Source organism: Maniola jurtina, chromosome 12, assembly GCF_905333055.1.
Source record: "Maniola jurtina chromosome 12, ilManJurt1.1, whole genome shotgun sequence".
NCBI lineage: Eukaryota > Metazoa > Arthropoda > Insecta > Lepidoptera > Nymphalidae > Maniola > Maniola jurtina.
Window position 1 is genome coordinate 14,733,588 of NC_060040.1, and position 16,990 is coordinate 14,750,577.

Genomic DNA, 16,990 nt, shown 5'->3' on the forward strand with positions numbered 1-16,990 from the left:
GCCTAAACGAATGAACCGATTTTAGTTTAGTTTTTTTTGTTTGATAGGTGGCTTGATCGAGAGTGTTCTTAGCTATAATCTAAAAAAATTGGTTCAGCCGTTTAAGAGTTATCAGCTCTTTTCTAGTTTTCTTGTAGAAAAGAAGGTTAGATAACCGTTAGGTTCTTAATATTATGTCAATAGACAAATGTCAAGCTGTCAAGATGGACGTTGCCTAAATATATAATTATTTATTTGAAAATGATGTTTTGGAAATCTCAAATACTTTGGATCATCGGGGGTGTTATAAATTTTTAATTTACACTTGTGTTATAGTTGCTTTGAAATCGCGTGCATATTCTGTAGCTGACGTTTAACTCGCGAGTTAGTTACAGCGATTAATCGAGTTATTAAATAACTTTCAGTTGTTCGCGAACGGTTTATTGTTCACCGGACGCAGACAAAGTCAATTAAAACTAAGGCTAAGTTCATATGGCCGCGCGGCACCGCGCGCCGCCGCGCGATGTTAGAGTTCACATGACAGGGTATATACGAGCGCCAGTCTGGCATTAACATTGATATACAATGGACGTGGAGGAGGCAATTTGCTTGTGGATTTTATATAGAAGACTGAGACGTCGCAGAAGACGACAAAGGCGATACTGGGTGCATCCAATATTAAGTGACAGACTTTCTTCAAGCCTGTTTGTCACCTTATACCCTGAGTTGAGGTTACATGAAGAAAAATTTTTTAATTATTTCCGTATGTCAGTTGCAACCTTTGATTTTTTATACGATTTCATTGAAAATGATTTAAAATCCAGTGAAAATGCTGTAAGATATTGCATATCACCAAAAGAAAAACTCATTGTAACATTGCGGTAAGTTAACTGTTTATTAATCATAATCACAGTAAAAATTATAAAAAATAAGAAATTATGAGCGAGGCTTCTTGGCAAATTAACTTTTAGTTTAATTGAACAGATCTAATTCTTGAGAATCTTCGTATGACGGGTCACAAGTAACATCACCCGGGGGTGATGTTACTTGCGATGAACTTGTGGGAGGTGAAGTGTATGAACTAGTTGTATAGCCATATTGTGTTGATTCTCTATCAGAGTACTGCATTGGGTTGCTATATTGAGAACTTTGAAATGAAGCATGATAGTTTCTGGGTGGTCGTTGTGAGCTATATGAAGTAGACGGGTAGTTAAAATCTTCAAGTGGCTGTGCTCGTGTAGCTTGGTATCGTTCTAATAAATTATAAATTTCAATTTTCAGTTTTAAACGCCGGTTTTCAGGAACTTTTTTTATTTCCCTAACCAATGAAAGACAAAATAATTTATCTTCATCGTCATCTTTCTTTTCTGCTGCATTATTATTTCGAGTATTTATGCTTTGTTGTAAAAGATTTGCAAAATGTTCATCGGCAGGGTGAAGTTTGAATTTTTTCCGGAGCACATTTTCTGTTGAAGCTTGAACGCCGCTGCTGTTAACTGCACTATCCAAATCAGGATTCTCTGTAACTTCCGCAACATCAAGGCTGTTGTCAGTTTTTCGTTTCTGGACAACTTGTTTAAGAAATGACAATCTTTGGAAATACGCAAATGAAGATGGTGTTGATGCTGAGGAACCGGACTTCAAATGTTTTGTTTTCTTAAGTTCTTTTACATAGGCATCTCGTAAATTTTTCCATTTTTTTTGCAAAATCGATCCTAGAAAGTAAATAATTAATTATTAGTTTTCATTGCAAAACTATTGAAAAATGTTGTACGATACGGGTGCATAAAGAGTCCTTATGACCTACTTTATGCAAATTGTACTTTGTGCACTTTATGCTCACGTGCCACACTGTAAACACTCGCTATGAATGTGTTTTCTTTGTAGCACTTATTCAGTAAAGATTTACTTAAAAGAAATAGACATAGACATAGAATTAGGAATAGGAATAGGAGTAGGCATAGGAGTAAGTAGGGGTAGGAATAGGTATGGGAATAGGAATTTGACGAGGAATAGGAGTAGGAATAGAAATGGAATATTTATCGTGGCACGTGAGCATATGCACTTTATGCTCGCGTGCCACACTGTAAACACTCGCTATGCTTGTGTTTTCACTGTAGCACTTATTCGGTAAAGATCTACTTTATGCACGTGTATCTTAAATAACTATTATGTTACAGGTACCTAGCAACTGGTTCTTCATTTGCAGAGTTACAATATGGTTATAAAATTGGCAAGTCTACGATATCGGGTATAATTAAGCAAGTGTGCCAAGTTTTATGGAGAAATTTAAAAACTTTGGTCATGAGTCCACCAACAAAAGAAATCTGGACACAAATATCTATACAATTTGAAAATAAAGCATATTTTCCAAATTGTGTTGGAGCGTTGGACGGCAAACACGTTCGTTTAATACAGCCACCAGAATCAGGATCAATGTATTACAATTACAAACACTTTTTCTCATTAGTTTTAATGGCTTTATGTGATGCTAACTATTGCTTCATATGGATAGACGTTGGAGCTTACGGAAAAGACAGTGATTCGGGTGTTTTCAAGGAAACGTCATTATTCAAAAAACTCTCAGAAAATTCGTTGAACTTACCAGAGCCTAGATCTATCACAAATAATGAGAGCGATGCATTTAAACTACCATACGTAATTGTAGCTGACGAGGCTTTCGCTATGACTAAAAATTTGATGAGACCCTATGGTGGTAAAATGTTGTCAAAAGAAAAAAATATATTTAACTACCGCCTTTCTTTAGCACGAAGGTATGTCGAATGTACATTTGGCATAATGTGTAACAAGTGGCGTATCTTACACCGGCCAATAGACGTGAAGATAGATTTTGCTGTTGATATCGTCAAAGCTATTTGTGTTTTACATAACTTGGTAAGGATGAGAGATGGTATAAATCAGGATGATATGATCAATCCAGCGCCATTACCTAATGTGAATCCAACTAACAGTGGACGAGCAATCCATGAAGTAGATAATATTCGAACTAAATTCACAAATTATTTTGTTACTGAAGGTAAATTAGATTGGCAAGATAAAATGGTGTAATAGGTACCTACCTATGATTTTATAAAACTTATTTTAAATAAATAAAACTAATTAAAAAAAAACTTACCCAAATTTTTCTTTTTTTCTTCGGAATCATCATTTTTGCAAAAAATTAAAACTAGTTCTTCCCAAGACCTTCTTTTTAATATTTTATTTGAATAATCCTTAGAGTTAAGATTCCAAATCGCATCTCTTTTTTCGATTTCGTCGATAAGCAAATCGATAGGCACAATGTCATCTTCGGTACTCATTGCATCGATCTATGTGTCTTTCCGTCTCAAGGCGCGCGGATCAACTGAACAGGTCGATACAGGTTTGAAATACTTGTGCCGCGCGGCAGCGCGCGGTTCTAGATCTTGCGCGCGGGTCAGAGCGCGCCGCGCGTTGGCGTGCGGTACCGCGCGGTAATGTAGACGATAATTATCGTTTATATTGATCTTGTGCCGCGCGGTTCGTAGTTCCGCGCGGTACCGCGCGGCCATATGAACTTAGCCTAAAAGTTAGCAAGGTTTATATTCACTGAAAATGGACGGAAATACCTGTAGGCTTAGTGTAAGACTTTACATTTCACCAAAATTGATAGAAATCGAACGTCGAATACTTGAGCAGCAAGGTAAAATGGACCTTATTTGTCTGTCTTAAAATTTAAATTCGTCTATACATCTACAACCAACGCTCCATGTGGAAATGTTGCGAAACATGTCATGTTGAGACATTGATTTTGAAAGTGCCACCCCTACATGTTGAGAGCGTGTCATCATTATCATCAGGATCAACTCATCGCCGGCTCACTACAGAGCACGGGTCTCCTCTCACTTTTAGCCACAGTCTACCACGCTGGCCAAGTGCGGATTGGCAGACTTCACACACCTTTGAGAATATTATGGAAATCTCTCAGGCATGCAGGTTTCCTCACGATGTTTTACTTCCATGTTAAACCAAAGTCAAAGTTATTTATTCAAATTGGGTACTATTGTACACTTTAAGATTGTCAAATCATGATTTAGTGGTGCTAATTACGTTAACTTAAAACTAAAGCTACTAAGCTAAGCGTGTAATAAACACTTATTAAATTGCATTAAACTGAAACTCAAACGCAAACTGTGCAATAAAACAGTCACTCAAACCTTTGACATGGCGCCTGTTTTACTGCGCGTTGTGGGTAAAGTGGGGCGAGAGGGTACTACGCTTTTGTCTCAAGGGCCATAATAGTTAGCGTTGTTTTAATTTCCTTTGAATTCGGATGAAAATATTCATGAGAATGCGCAGTCGACACGCGGCGTGGCGTTTTTGAGGGGTTTTAATATTGTCCTTTTAGTTTACTACTCTGGAATTCGTGTAAACTATATCTATATGCAATGTAAAATTTTATTTTCGGAGTTATTTGTGTTTTGAGCAATTAAAATATCCGTTGCTTTACCGGTGAACGAAAACATCGTGTATGACCTGTATGACTAAGAGTTCGCCTACTCTATCAGTCTGCACTTGGCCAGCCAGCGTGGTGGACTATAACCCCTCTCATTCTGAAAGTAGACCCATGCTCAACAGTGAGTCCGCGATTAGTGGACTTGAGGTGATGATGACATCTATAGGTATGTATTATACTAAAAGGATACATGCCAGTGTTTCAGAGAGCACATAAAGCTCTCTTGCGCCTGATGTCTCTCCGGCCGTATCAGATTACCGTTCCATCGGACTATGAGAGTGACGGAATAGAGAATCCACGGTCTGTGTTTGCGCACAACCTGTGCACAACGCAAGTCTCTTGTTTCGTTGTTTAGTCGCCGAGGCTAAAGTTTGGTAGCACAGTCACCATTATCATAATATCGCTAGCTCACTACTGAGCACGAGTCTCTTTAAAACGGATGAATACTTTATTGTTATTCAGTCAGTTACCTGTGTGGTAGAGCCCTTACATCTGTTCATGAACAATGGCAACACTCGACCCGAGAGGCGCCATTTCCCGCCAATCACTCGCCGACCATATTGCCACTCGCTCAAATTCGCCAACTCTCCCCGACAGTCGGTCATGAATATTTTATTGGCCCTTCGAAATTTTGTTTTCATCGAGTTTGTTGCTCGAATTTGCATACGATTATTGTATTTTTTGTTACATTTTTTATTGATAAATATAAAATACTTACGTTCACAACCTGTTTTCTTGGAGCCTAAACAATCAACATTTTCTTTTATTTGGTAAAAATGAGTGGTAAAATTGTACCATAATCATCATCATGATCAACCCATCCACTACTGATATCCACTACAGGTACCGATATCCACTACACTCCAGGAATAAGAAGGGTTTAGACTATAGTCCGCCACGCTGGCCAAGTATGGATTTGGAAAAGAATCCCCCACCTCCCGAATACGAGGCGGTTGTCTTATCCACTATGCTACCAGTCACATCTTATAACCTAGCTAACGAGATCACGAGAGAATATTTGAGTGGAGGCTTAAATATTATAGGCAAATATTTCGCCGTTAACCTCTAAAACATTTTTAAAATTTCTGTTTGAAGAATACAATCTCAACAAAATTATTAAGCAAACGGAATCCCAGATATCTCCGGATATATAAATGCAAAGCATACCTAATGAATGGCTACCCTGCCGATCGTCTTTTTTAACGAGTTTTATCCAAGCCAAAGTTTTTTCAAACAACCCGATATGCCGGAGAAAAAACCGGTAAATATCCTGTCTTGAATATTCCTTGATAAACTTCGAACCGTTATCTATCCTGGGGTAAGAAACATGAATATTTCTTAGATAAACTTTGTGAACTAATCTCGGGTTTTAGTTAACCGTCTCAGATGCTTTCATGAAACATAATTGGAACGAAAGTATGTAAAGCTTTTCCTACTCATGGTTGGCGTACTTTTATAAAAAAACTAGCTGATACCCATAACTTTATTTGCGTAGATTTGGGTTTTTAAAAATCCCACGGGAACTCTTTGGTTTTCCGGCATAAAAAGTAGCCTATGTCACTTTCCAGGTCTTTAACTATACCCATTCAAAAAATCACGTCAATCCGTTGCGTCGTGATTGAAGGACAAACCAACAAACAAGCACACTTTCATATTTATAATATTAGTAGGTAGTGACCGTAGTGATTTAATTTTTTTTGGACTCTTGTCCATAATTATTTAATTAATTTTAACTGGCCCAGCCTGGCTAAAAGTGGAATTTTTCAAGCGATTGAATTTTCAAAAAACCTGAAACACTTCTTCATTTTTTCCCGAAATTCATAGAGAATGATATGCATATTCTCATAGGTACCCATAACATTTTTCAAAGATCACTTGACTCGAGTAATCATGTTCCATAAAATGCTTTATTTTATTTCCGATGAAATAAGAATTTTATCTCATAAATTCTTATATTTTCAATCGAATTTCCTTACATAGTACTTTGGGGTTTGGCTCAGTTTGGCTACATTGTTTAGCTTATATCTTTTAGAATCGAACAGTTGCAAGCAATATATTTCACGCAAATATTCAAGACTTTGTTTTCAAATATTTGCCTGGTCTATTGCTTCCCGTTTTGTGCATTTTGTATGTGAAACGGAACAAAACTTCGTGCAGTGAATCTACACATACCTACCTATTGCTCTGAGTTCTGACTACTAGAAGCGAAACGTTTTACCACTTGCAATTTTTAGCCCATTCTTTTTAAAAGCTTTTTAATAGTTTGACTCGTCCGTGTGGTGTCATTCTAACTGATTGTTCGGCTCCTTCTAGTTTTTATGGATAGGTTATGGTTAGTATGGATTCTATACCATCATTTATCTTCTCTTTTTACCCGGTTCTTGAATCGAATTTTCTCGAAACTTTTTGTCTGTATTTAAACATCTTGCTGTAATTCTCTTTTAAAAACGTACAAGTGAAAATTTTTAACATTTATTTAAAGCAGGGGCTTTGTTACATGTCTGAGTGAAAGATGGCGGATTATTCGTCTAAATAACATATACCTGCCGAGATTTTCAGGCTCCCAGGAATCGGTGAGTAATGCCTTCGTCGACTCAACGCCTGTGTTGCTAAGTCACTGGATATTGGTTCTAAAGGGACTTGAGTGTAACTTTAGCATCAACGTTAACGGTAAAGTGTAACTTTTGTAACGGTTCCACAGACGGTCTGGTCTGGTGGGAGGCTTCGGCCGTAGCTAGTTACCACCCTACTGGCAAAGCAGTGCCGCTTAGCGATTTAGCGCTCCAGTACGATGCCGTGTAGAAACTAAAGGATTATGGATTTAATGAAAACTGCTATACACCTTCCAAGATAGCCTGCTTCCATCTTAGACTGCATTATCACTTACCACGAGGTGAGACTGAAGTCAAGGGCTAACTTGTATCTTAATTAAAAATTAAAAAAAAGAATTGTGCAGCTAACGCGACCGTCTGTCGAAGACATTGCCACATTTTCTGTCCGACTAGCATTGCCTATAGAATTGCTGAATCATCAAATCCTAGCCGGGCCCTTGGACCTAGAAAATTGTACTTAGATTTTTTGAAATTCCCACGGTATAGAGAATAAAGAGGATATACATTTTCGCCGAGCGAAGCGAAGAAGTTTTGGAATATAAGCGAAGATAGCATTGTAGTAGCTTTATTTAGTAAAATGGTTTGATTAAAACGCTGCTTCGATAAAAGCTTAATGGATATTAACCTATAAAAGCTCCAGTGGTTAAGGAGTGAAGACCTGTATGCAGCGATGTATAATGTAAAGCAGGTAACGGAAGGGTGGCTCATAAAGCTTAATGTTTCCGGTATATACTTTAAAGTATTCCGCCCATCGAGCTTTCAACTTTGCTATATTATTTTATTCAATCTTTATCAATATCCTAACCCTATGGGATAAACTGAATTGTACTCTCAAAACGAGGTGACGCACTACGGCTTCGTTCGAGAGGATTATTCAAAAATTGGTGAGGGGTAGAATTTTGAAGAATCCTGTACTTCTTCATTTTTGCCTGAATACCAATTTTTATGGATATAACTTGAAAAGTGACGGACTTTCACACAAACATTCATCCGCTATTTAACCCCCTTAGGTAAAGAATTTCTAAAAATCCTTTCTTACTGGGTGCCATCGAAGGGAGCCTACGTTCTAAAAGTTACCTCCTGTCAAAATTTTAAGTTTTTAACTCCAGCTCTTTAGTCTTAGGCTGTGCGTTAATAGATCGCAGTCAGTCATCCAGGTCAAATATTTTTATATGTATCGTATGTATAGATTGAAGTATCTATTACCTACTACCGCGCTCTCACAAACATTAAGCTACTGCCTATTCGACCTGCCGTTAGTACGTTATCGAGACTCGTTAATTTTCGGGACGAACATGTACACGCTTTAAATTGAATATAAAATACAATAGTAGGGTCCGATCGGAAAGGGTCCGCTATAAATATGACCTCCCCCTTCCCCCCTCGCCCTGGGGCCAGTCGGCAATTGGTTCGATTACAGCGTTAGCATTAAGTACATCTGAGACCTGCTACTGAACAGGGCTTATGAGCTACAGATGCGTACTTCGTTTGATCGTTTGTTTCTTTTTAAAACAAGTAAAATTTAAGTTGTACGAACCCATAATGCACTTGTCCTAAACAATGTATAAAGCTCATTTTTCACTATGGTATATAAATTATATTGCGGTCAAAATACACATTCGAGGATACAAACGTTCGCATAGAGCTAAAAATTGGTACGAATATTGGAAAATGAATTATGAAAAGTCCCTATCGATCCCACATTTGCAAAAAAAAACATATTCAAGGTCAAAGTTCACAAAAAGTGGTGTTAGACATAAATTGTGGATCATAAAATCTAAAAATTGTCATATACATACTTTTTTTTACTAAGAAGATTCCTGATATCAAAGTTTTCCTTTAATACGTACATACATACATATACATGAAACCTGAAAACATTACACTCTTTTTTTAACAGTCGTGTAATAATCTTTATACAAATAAAATGTGAATAGAACTAAGTGTGCGAGGCAATAAAATCCAAGCTCTTTCACGGCGGGCTGAGAATACGAACTATAAAACGAACATAGTGAACACTGGCGTAAACTTTATACCTGTGTTGTTACAGCAAGAGTAGCATAAAACCTCAGGTATCCCTCGCGAGATAAGGTTACATTACAGCTGCCCCGGAAAAGGGTAATTCTGTAAAACTGTTTAGGTTAAGTACCCATAGCGGTATCCTTTTATCAGTGACGCGTTTGCGCTTGACCACTATCTTTTTTTAGTTAGGTTAGGAGGAAATCCGCATGGATGTCAACAACGTATTGACATGTTTCTATAGGATATGGAATCGCTAGGATATGGAATGTCCATCTGGTATTAGTTCTCCCTTCCACTTTTAATATAGATATCTTCAAGTCAGAGAGAATAGGCATCTTCTAGGCGAAGCTTCTAAGATATTAATATTAAATGGTACATATTCGCCCAATCGATAGTGAGCTATTTAATATGTTTAGATTTTAAACGTCTTAACAATGTGAGCCTTCTGTAACTTTAAAGTACTATGAAGACTATTTTAACGTTTAAACTATCGTGGGTGATTTCCATTATAAGTATAGGTTAGGCCTAAATACGTGAGTATAGCCGAAACAACCTATACTTACTATGAAGACGTATTTTGTGCTAATATGGAGGTACCTCAAACAGGCGGGCGTGCGTGGATTACTTACGCCGTTACCACGAAGTTATGGCAGTGATGTGAAGAGCTAAAACAATGTGGCTCACGGCTTGGAGCGCCGCCAAATACCAGGTTTTATAATAATATGGAAACGAGTTAATCCGATTTATCTTAGCGCTGCCTTTTGTAGTTGTAATATTGTTTGTGGCCGCAGTTTGTCACCTTCTGAGGTTTAAAAAAAATCTTAACCTAACGCCTAATTGATCCCTCTTGCTTATCACGCATCTCTTACCTCCCAAATTACTGAGCCTAAAACTTTGAAGAAAAAAAAAAAACAGAAAATAGTTCTTTACCTTTAAATTACAGAAAACCTTATACTTGGAAAGTAGATACTAATGACTTTAATATGACGATTCAAAAGCACTTGTAAAAGTTTATTTGAATAAAAATCTATTCTATTCTATTCTATTCTATGGTAATCCTGCAAAATAAGATAATCTGTTATCGGCAACAGATTTAATCGTCTCAGGTGTCGCCCGTCGTCGTGGATAGGTCCCCATTTGTCTAGCAATGAGGCGATAAGCGTGTCTGTTCGAGTGATAAATGGATTTTTTATTTCTTTATACAGATTTATTTGCTTGAATCCATAATCATCATCATCATCAAGCCATCGGTGGCTCACTATTAAGCACGGGTTTCAGAGAAGGATTTGTCCACCATGCTGGCCGAGTGCGGATTAGCAGACTTCACACACCTTTTAGAACACTGCAGAGAACTCGCAATTAGTGGAGTTTTATTATTCAACATAAAATTATCGTAGTGTTTAATAATGGTAGGAATAATGTCTACAAATCTGTGGCTCGGCTATGTCGTAGGAGTTAGAGATAAAGCATTTGCAACATCAGCGAAGTGTGTCGCGACACTGAAGTTTACATACCGCTACGAAACTCACTATAGCAAGCGTAGCATTGTAGCAAGACGCAGCATTGTAGCGTCTCGTAGCTTTGTAGCATGTACTTCGAGAATCGAGACGACTTCGAGGCTACATTGTATCGTCATGTAGCACTGCTACGCCGTAGCCGTCCTACAGTGCATTACGAACTAGTTGCAACAAGACGTACCTATGTAGTTGCTTGAGCTAGAATGTAACTATTGATCAACTTAAAATACATAGTGCCTGCATGTATATAAATCTTGTTTTTACATAGAGAAAAAATTAGCAGGATATAGTAGTAAAGTGTGCTTGTTTGTTGGTTTGTCTTTCAATCACGCCACAAAAGAGCTACGGATCGACGTACTTTTTTGTATGGACAATGGATGTCGCGTTTTGTGCGACAGGTAGGTAAGTAAATAGAAGAACGCGAAGAGTGATATAGAACACTTTTTGACTCGGAAAATTAATGAGTTCTTACGGGATTTACAAAACCTAAATCCACTATTATGATAATATACTAAAGTAAAAATACACAAAAAAACAAGATATGAATATTCAGATATGGTTATTCGAGCATCGTATGTTAGGTCAGGTTCTTTCAAAGTGAAACTGATTCTTTCTTCCCTTATTAAAGCAACTTTGTATGAAAAGTAAAAAGCATATCAAAAAGTTTTATTGCCTCAGTACCTTGCTCCGACAAGCGTATTTACATATCGTTACAGCAAACCGCCTTTGTATCAAAGTTTATGATTTAATTCACCTGGGGGTACTACGGCGAATCAAACGGTAGATGCTGTTTAATGTTTTCACAGGATTGAATGATGGCTGGGCCTTGGGGAATATACACAGTAATATTCAACGTTACCAATTTCAGGTACTAAAATATGCCTTGCTTTTTGTAAGCTATGAGATTGCCAAAAGCGATTAGAGAACTTACATTAGCTAATAGAAAGGTGCTTTCACACAATAGATGAATTTTGAATTTTAAAGAATAGGTTAAATATTGAATTGTACTTTTATTTGTACTAATTTTACATGCCTGACAATTTAAGGTGAAACGTTTATACCGGGCAATATGTAATAACATCTCATTGTAAAAATGTTTCTGCAAATGAAGAATTTTGAATCTTGCTATATATGGATAGATTAATTTCGTAGTAATATCTTTGTTGTACCTTTTCTTCATTGTTTACAACCTCTTTTACTGCCAAGGGTCACTGGTAGAGATTTCATAAGAGACGGTTCGATTCCGTGCGCGCACCTCTAACTTTCCTGAGATATGTGCATTTAAAGCAATTCAATATCACTTGCTTTAAAGGTGCAGGAAAAAATTCTGACGAGAGTTCTCCATAATTTTTAAAGGTGTGTGAAGTTTGCTAAATCTCACTTGGCCAGTATGGTAAGTCCTATCTAGTCTAAGAATGGACCCGTGCTAAGTATTGGCCAGCGAAGGTTTAAGGTAATGATGAATAATAATTATTATAGAAAAGCTGTTATCTGTGGTAACAAAGCTTAACATATACTAGGCACTCTTAAAAATTCTCAAACTCAAACTCAAAATCATTTTTCAAAGTAGTTAGTGATGGCCAGAATTATTAGATTTGTAAGATGATATTAGTGGTAATAATTAATTACGTAAACTAAAGCTACGAGAGTTCAAAACGCGCGCAGGTCTGAGAAAAGCCCAATAACAAACTCAGCCAGGTAAAAACTATCAATTTATCAGTATGTTTGGGGTTTTCAAGTCAAACTCCAGGAAAGTAAGGCTGCACGGCTCATTGAGCACTGAGAGAATACAAAATGCAGATTTCACGAGACATTACTCTGTATCGCTTGCATCGCGCATATTTCAAAAATACAAAAATATTTTGCAACAATAAAGCCAAGTGTTCACCCATGCATGCACAGTGGCATATTTCACGTGCTGTAATAAAATACATTCCGGCGAGTGGTCGCGACTCGCGGTAAACTGCGGTGCACGAGTACACTACAGTGGCATTCAACTGTTACAGCTCTTGTGCACTGGTTCGATCCAAATCCGCTAAATAAGGTTTGGAATTACACCAATTGATTTCGGCAGTGGTTTCATCACGCTTGCTTTGAAAGTATTTAGGCATTATGCGTGGCAGGAAAAATGGATGCCGGAAGGTCATTTCACACCGGTTCTTATCAGCCCCAAATTGTGTAAAAAAAAACTACCTGTAGGTAGGTAGTACGTTCAAAGCAAGAGTGAATAGACGACTTGTAGGCAAGCGCGCTCCAATTTAGGCCTCATTATTGCTTTTCTTAACGAATGATTGTCGTCAAGCGCAAGCCTATCCTGCAATTAAAAAAATTACACCCAGTTGGTAAAACCTCGATCAAGATCGAGACTTACGTGAAATAAATACTTTTGAATTGGTACTCTACTCTACTTGTGGTAGAGTCACAGACCTAGCATAACAGTAAGTTTTGCTTTTTAACCCCCGACCCAAAAAGAGGGGTGTTATAAGTTTGACGTGTGTATCTGTGTATCTGTGTGTCTGTGTATCTGTGTATCTGTGTATCTGTCTGTGGCATCGTAGCGCCTAAACGAATGAACCGATTTTAATTTAGTTTTTTTTGTTTCAAAGCTGGCTTGATCGAGAGTGTTCTTAGCTATAATCTAAAAAAATTGGTTCAGCCGTTTAAGAGTTATCAGCTCTTTTCTAGTTTTCTTGTAGAAAAGAAGGTTAGATAACCGTTAGGTTCATAATATTATGTCAATAGACAAATGTCAAGCTGTCAAGATGGACGTTGCCTAAATACATAATTATTTATTTGAAAATGATGTTTTGGAAAACTCAAATACTTTGGATCGTCGGGGGTGTTATAAATTTTTAATTTACACTTGTTTAAATTTAAATTAAGAAACCTAGGCATTCGTGTATCGGTTAGCACATTTAAAAATTGGGTTAAGGCAATAAATCCAATACCTTTCACACACAAACAGATGCACATTTCATGTTACATAATGCATTGTGTTTTGGCAAGCGTGCCGCGGTTTGTGACTGATAAGGGGGCTGTACTGGCTTCCGGTATCCACTCCGTATCGCCACGGGTTGTGAAATTTAAATGAACTTTTCTTGTTTTGATACGTGAGTTATGGCCGCGAATGGTTTTTAGTTATTTATTGCGCCCAGTTTTGCGGTGTACCACGATTTTTAAATTGCTTTTATTAGGTTGCTTTGTTCTAGTATATTGTCTAGAAATAAAGTCTAGATTAAGTATTAATGGCACTCTGCAAGTTTTTAGCCATATCCATGCAAAAAGTGTGCAAAAAATCACGTCGAACCTTTTCTCCGTTGCGGCGTGAAGGACAAACCAACACTTTCACATTTATAAAAGTAGTGATTCTTTGTTACAGAATTACCGAGTAGACAACTCGCTATAATATTACAATACACATATTATTCTGTCCGTATTTGTGTTTGTGTCTCATCTGTAAACTGTGTAAACAATTTGTTTGTGTAGAGTAACGTGGTGACGTACAAACAGCTATGTTACAGTTGATATCTGTAATTACATAGTTGGGACACTGGTATAACTACGGTTTACTGTTGTTGCATGTTAATGTAGTGTTTCAGTGTATTTATATAGAGATCCTAAACAAATAGATACACGGGGCCACCGCGACTGTTCATGAAAGTTGTATTACCAATTACCATGTATAAAGTGGTGTGGTGTGATGGTGGTGTAGCGTTTGTGGCGATAGCCTAGTGGTTAAGACGTTGGTCTTCTATTTGTGGATCGTGAGTTCGATGGCACGCACCTGTAACTTTTTGAAAATTGCAAATAGTGTATGAAAAATTGTCAGTGCCAAATTTGCCCGTGCAAAAAATATCGCGACCGCCATCGCATCCGCGTCCGCGAGATCGGCGAACTCACTTAGTTTATTGTACCCTGTACCTTTAGCTGTATTATATCGCTTATTGTTCCTAACAATACATGTAGCGCGAATGCAGGTGCGGGTTCGACTCCCTGGCGCGCCGCCAGCGCTGTATCACACTAATTCCCACTTGGCAACGCTTCCACGGCCAGCTAACGGAGTTTAATACTGAACTTGAAAGTTATATTTTTATTCAAAAATTCCAAAACTCCACTGATTTATAGACTTTCTAAGTGTCACGTGTCTACGTAAATAAAGGTTTTAAACAAAAAAATTTTCAAGAGATAAATAAAACCGACTTCAAAAACCACAAACACTAAAAAGTAAAAAATAACTTTTATTTAGCTACACGTGTAATGTACCTAGGTATGAAGTCGAGCGAGCATATTAAAACAAAATTAGAAATCCAAGAGTGAAGCTCGCCCGACTTCATACCTAGGTACATTACACGTGTAGCTCAATAAAAGTTATTTTTTACTTTTTAGTGTTTGTGGTTTTTGAAGTCGGTTTTATTTTTCTTTTGAAAATTTTTTATTTCACAATTTTTAGTGGCCCACTGTACTATAATATGCTATGCCCAGTTAAAACCCTACTGTTTACTAAGCTATTGCACTGATCGCGAGCAATTTGCTCCTATCTATTGAGGAGTTCTGTTCTCCATCTCCGAAGATATTCATCAGATCTTCACCAAATTTATATGGGACCATCTGCACAGTATACCCTTTCAAACAAAAAAAAATTTTCCAAATCGGTCCAGGGGTCTTTGAGTAATCGGGGAACATACATAAAAAAAAAAAAAAGATTCCGACGAATTGAGAACCTCCTCCTTTTTTGGAAGTCGGTTAAAAAGCGGCAATAGCTTAATGGGTCCGAAGTTCGACGAGGCCGTGGCATGTAGAAAGCCCTGCTAGAGACCTATGTCCAGCTGTGGACGTCATCGCTTGATAATGATGGCGATGGGATCTGTATCGTAGAGAGAATCTACATGCATACTCCAGTTTCTAGACGTTGCGGCATGAGCTGTATGCTAGTCAGTCAGTTTTCTTTGATAAATAATTAACAAGCTCATACTGTGTGAATCATGATCAATCCTTCGTCACTACTGAGCACAGGTCCGAATGACATGGGTTGAGACCATAGTTGCTACGCTGTGGCTCAGTGCGGATTGGCAGACTTCCACAACTTTGAAATATTATGGAAAACTCTCATGCATGCAGGTTTCCTCACGATGTGAAATATTACCAAGTTAGTATTATTGTTTATTATTAAATCCTCCGCTTTGTTCTGCCAACTAGCGAACTTCGCCCGATGAGCTTAGTTCCCCTATAAGTTTATAATTCACTCAACTTCGTGCACTTTGCGCTTTGTGTTATATATCAAGTGCTATACGGAGTCAGAACTTAGAAATATATTATGTTTCCTTTCTACAGATTAGCTCTGAACATGGTTTTACTTGCACTTTAGTTAAATTGCTTTGTCTTGAGCGCCAACGGGATCGTTTTCCTTACGGCCGTAAAAATCAATCTATCTGTAATTTGTCGATAAGTTAGTTAAAAACTTTATTTTTGTCAAAAAAACTGGTCAAGCGCAAGTTAGACTCGCGCACCGAGGATTCCGTAGTCGGGTATTTTTTTCTACATTTTGCACAATAAATCAAAAACTATTAGGTATAAAAATAAATAAAAATCTTTTGTAGAATGTACATACCCCACTTGGTATAGTTATTTCACTTTGAAAATAGAAAATACTAATTATTATTTGTTCTTTTTTTTTTAATATAAGTAACCACAAATTCAGTTCTCGGATTTTTTGCTTTCCTTGTGCTATAAGAGCTACCTACCTGCCTTTCATGGTTCTAGGTCAACGGGAAGTACCCTAATGGTTTTCTTGACAGACACGACAGACGGAGAGACAGACAGACAGACAACAAAGTGATCCTAAAAGGGTACCATTTTTCCTTTAAAGGTACGGAACCCAAATAATCTCTTGAATGCACACAAGAATTTTCTGTAGAGATTAAAAACACCCTCACAAATAAAAGACAAGCTCTCCGCGTTCACGCAAGCATCCATTCACCAACGTTCACTTGACAGTTTGATAGCATCGCTTTATTCTAAACTCATACAAGTTACACCGACTCCAATGTTATCTCTACCACGCACCGGTGAGATGACGCGACGCGGCGACGCTATGGTAACAAGGCCCTTTGTTAACTGTACTTATCTACCTTATAGTTCATTCACACAGGCAGCGTAAGCGTTGCGTAAGCATAGACGTAGCGTGTACCCTTGTGTTGTAATGTATGGAACTGTATGAAACATGGCACACCGCTTGCGTAAAGCGTGAACATATGCGTTGCCCGCTGTGTTAGGGGTGTACGCGCGTCACTACGCACGTGTCACGTGTACGTGCTTGGTGTGAATCGGCCTTTAACTGCAAAAAATTGCGACGGGTAATGGTAAAG

General features: G+C 37.7%; 3 protein-coding genes across 9 annotated transcripts in view; 2 read left to right on the plus strand and 1 right to left on the minus strand.

Moving 5' to 3' along the window:
- LOC123870315 (syntaxin-binding protein 5) overlaps positions 1–16,990 on the plus strand; it is a 249,102-nt gene that overhangs the window by 88,658 nt on the left and 143,454 nt on the right. The window lies entirely within an intron of this gene.
- Positions 565–3,114, plus strand: LOC123870319 (protein ALP1-like). Its single transcript, XM_045913568.1, has 2 exons — positions 565–860; positions 2,160–3,114. Exons 1-2 carry the CDS (start codon positions 565–567, stop codon positions 3,046–3,048), a joined length of 1,185 nt encoding a protein of 394 aa, XP_045769524.1. The 3' UTR covers positions 3,049–3,114.
- LOC123870320 lies at positions 857–3,529 on the minus strand. Its single transcript, XM_045913569.1, has 2 exons — positions 3,116–3,529; positions 857–1,694 (listed from the first exon to the last, which is right to left on the minus strand). Exons 1-2 carry the CDS (start codon positions 3,297–3,299, stop codon positions 952–954), a joined length of 927 nt encoding a protein of 308 aa, XP_045769525.1. The 5' UTR covers positions 3,300–3,529; the 3' UTR covers positions 857–951.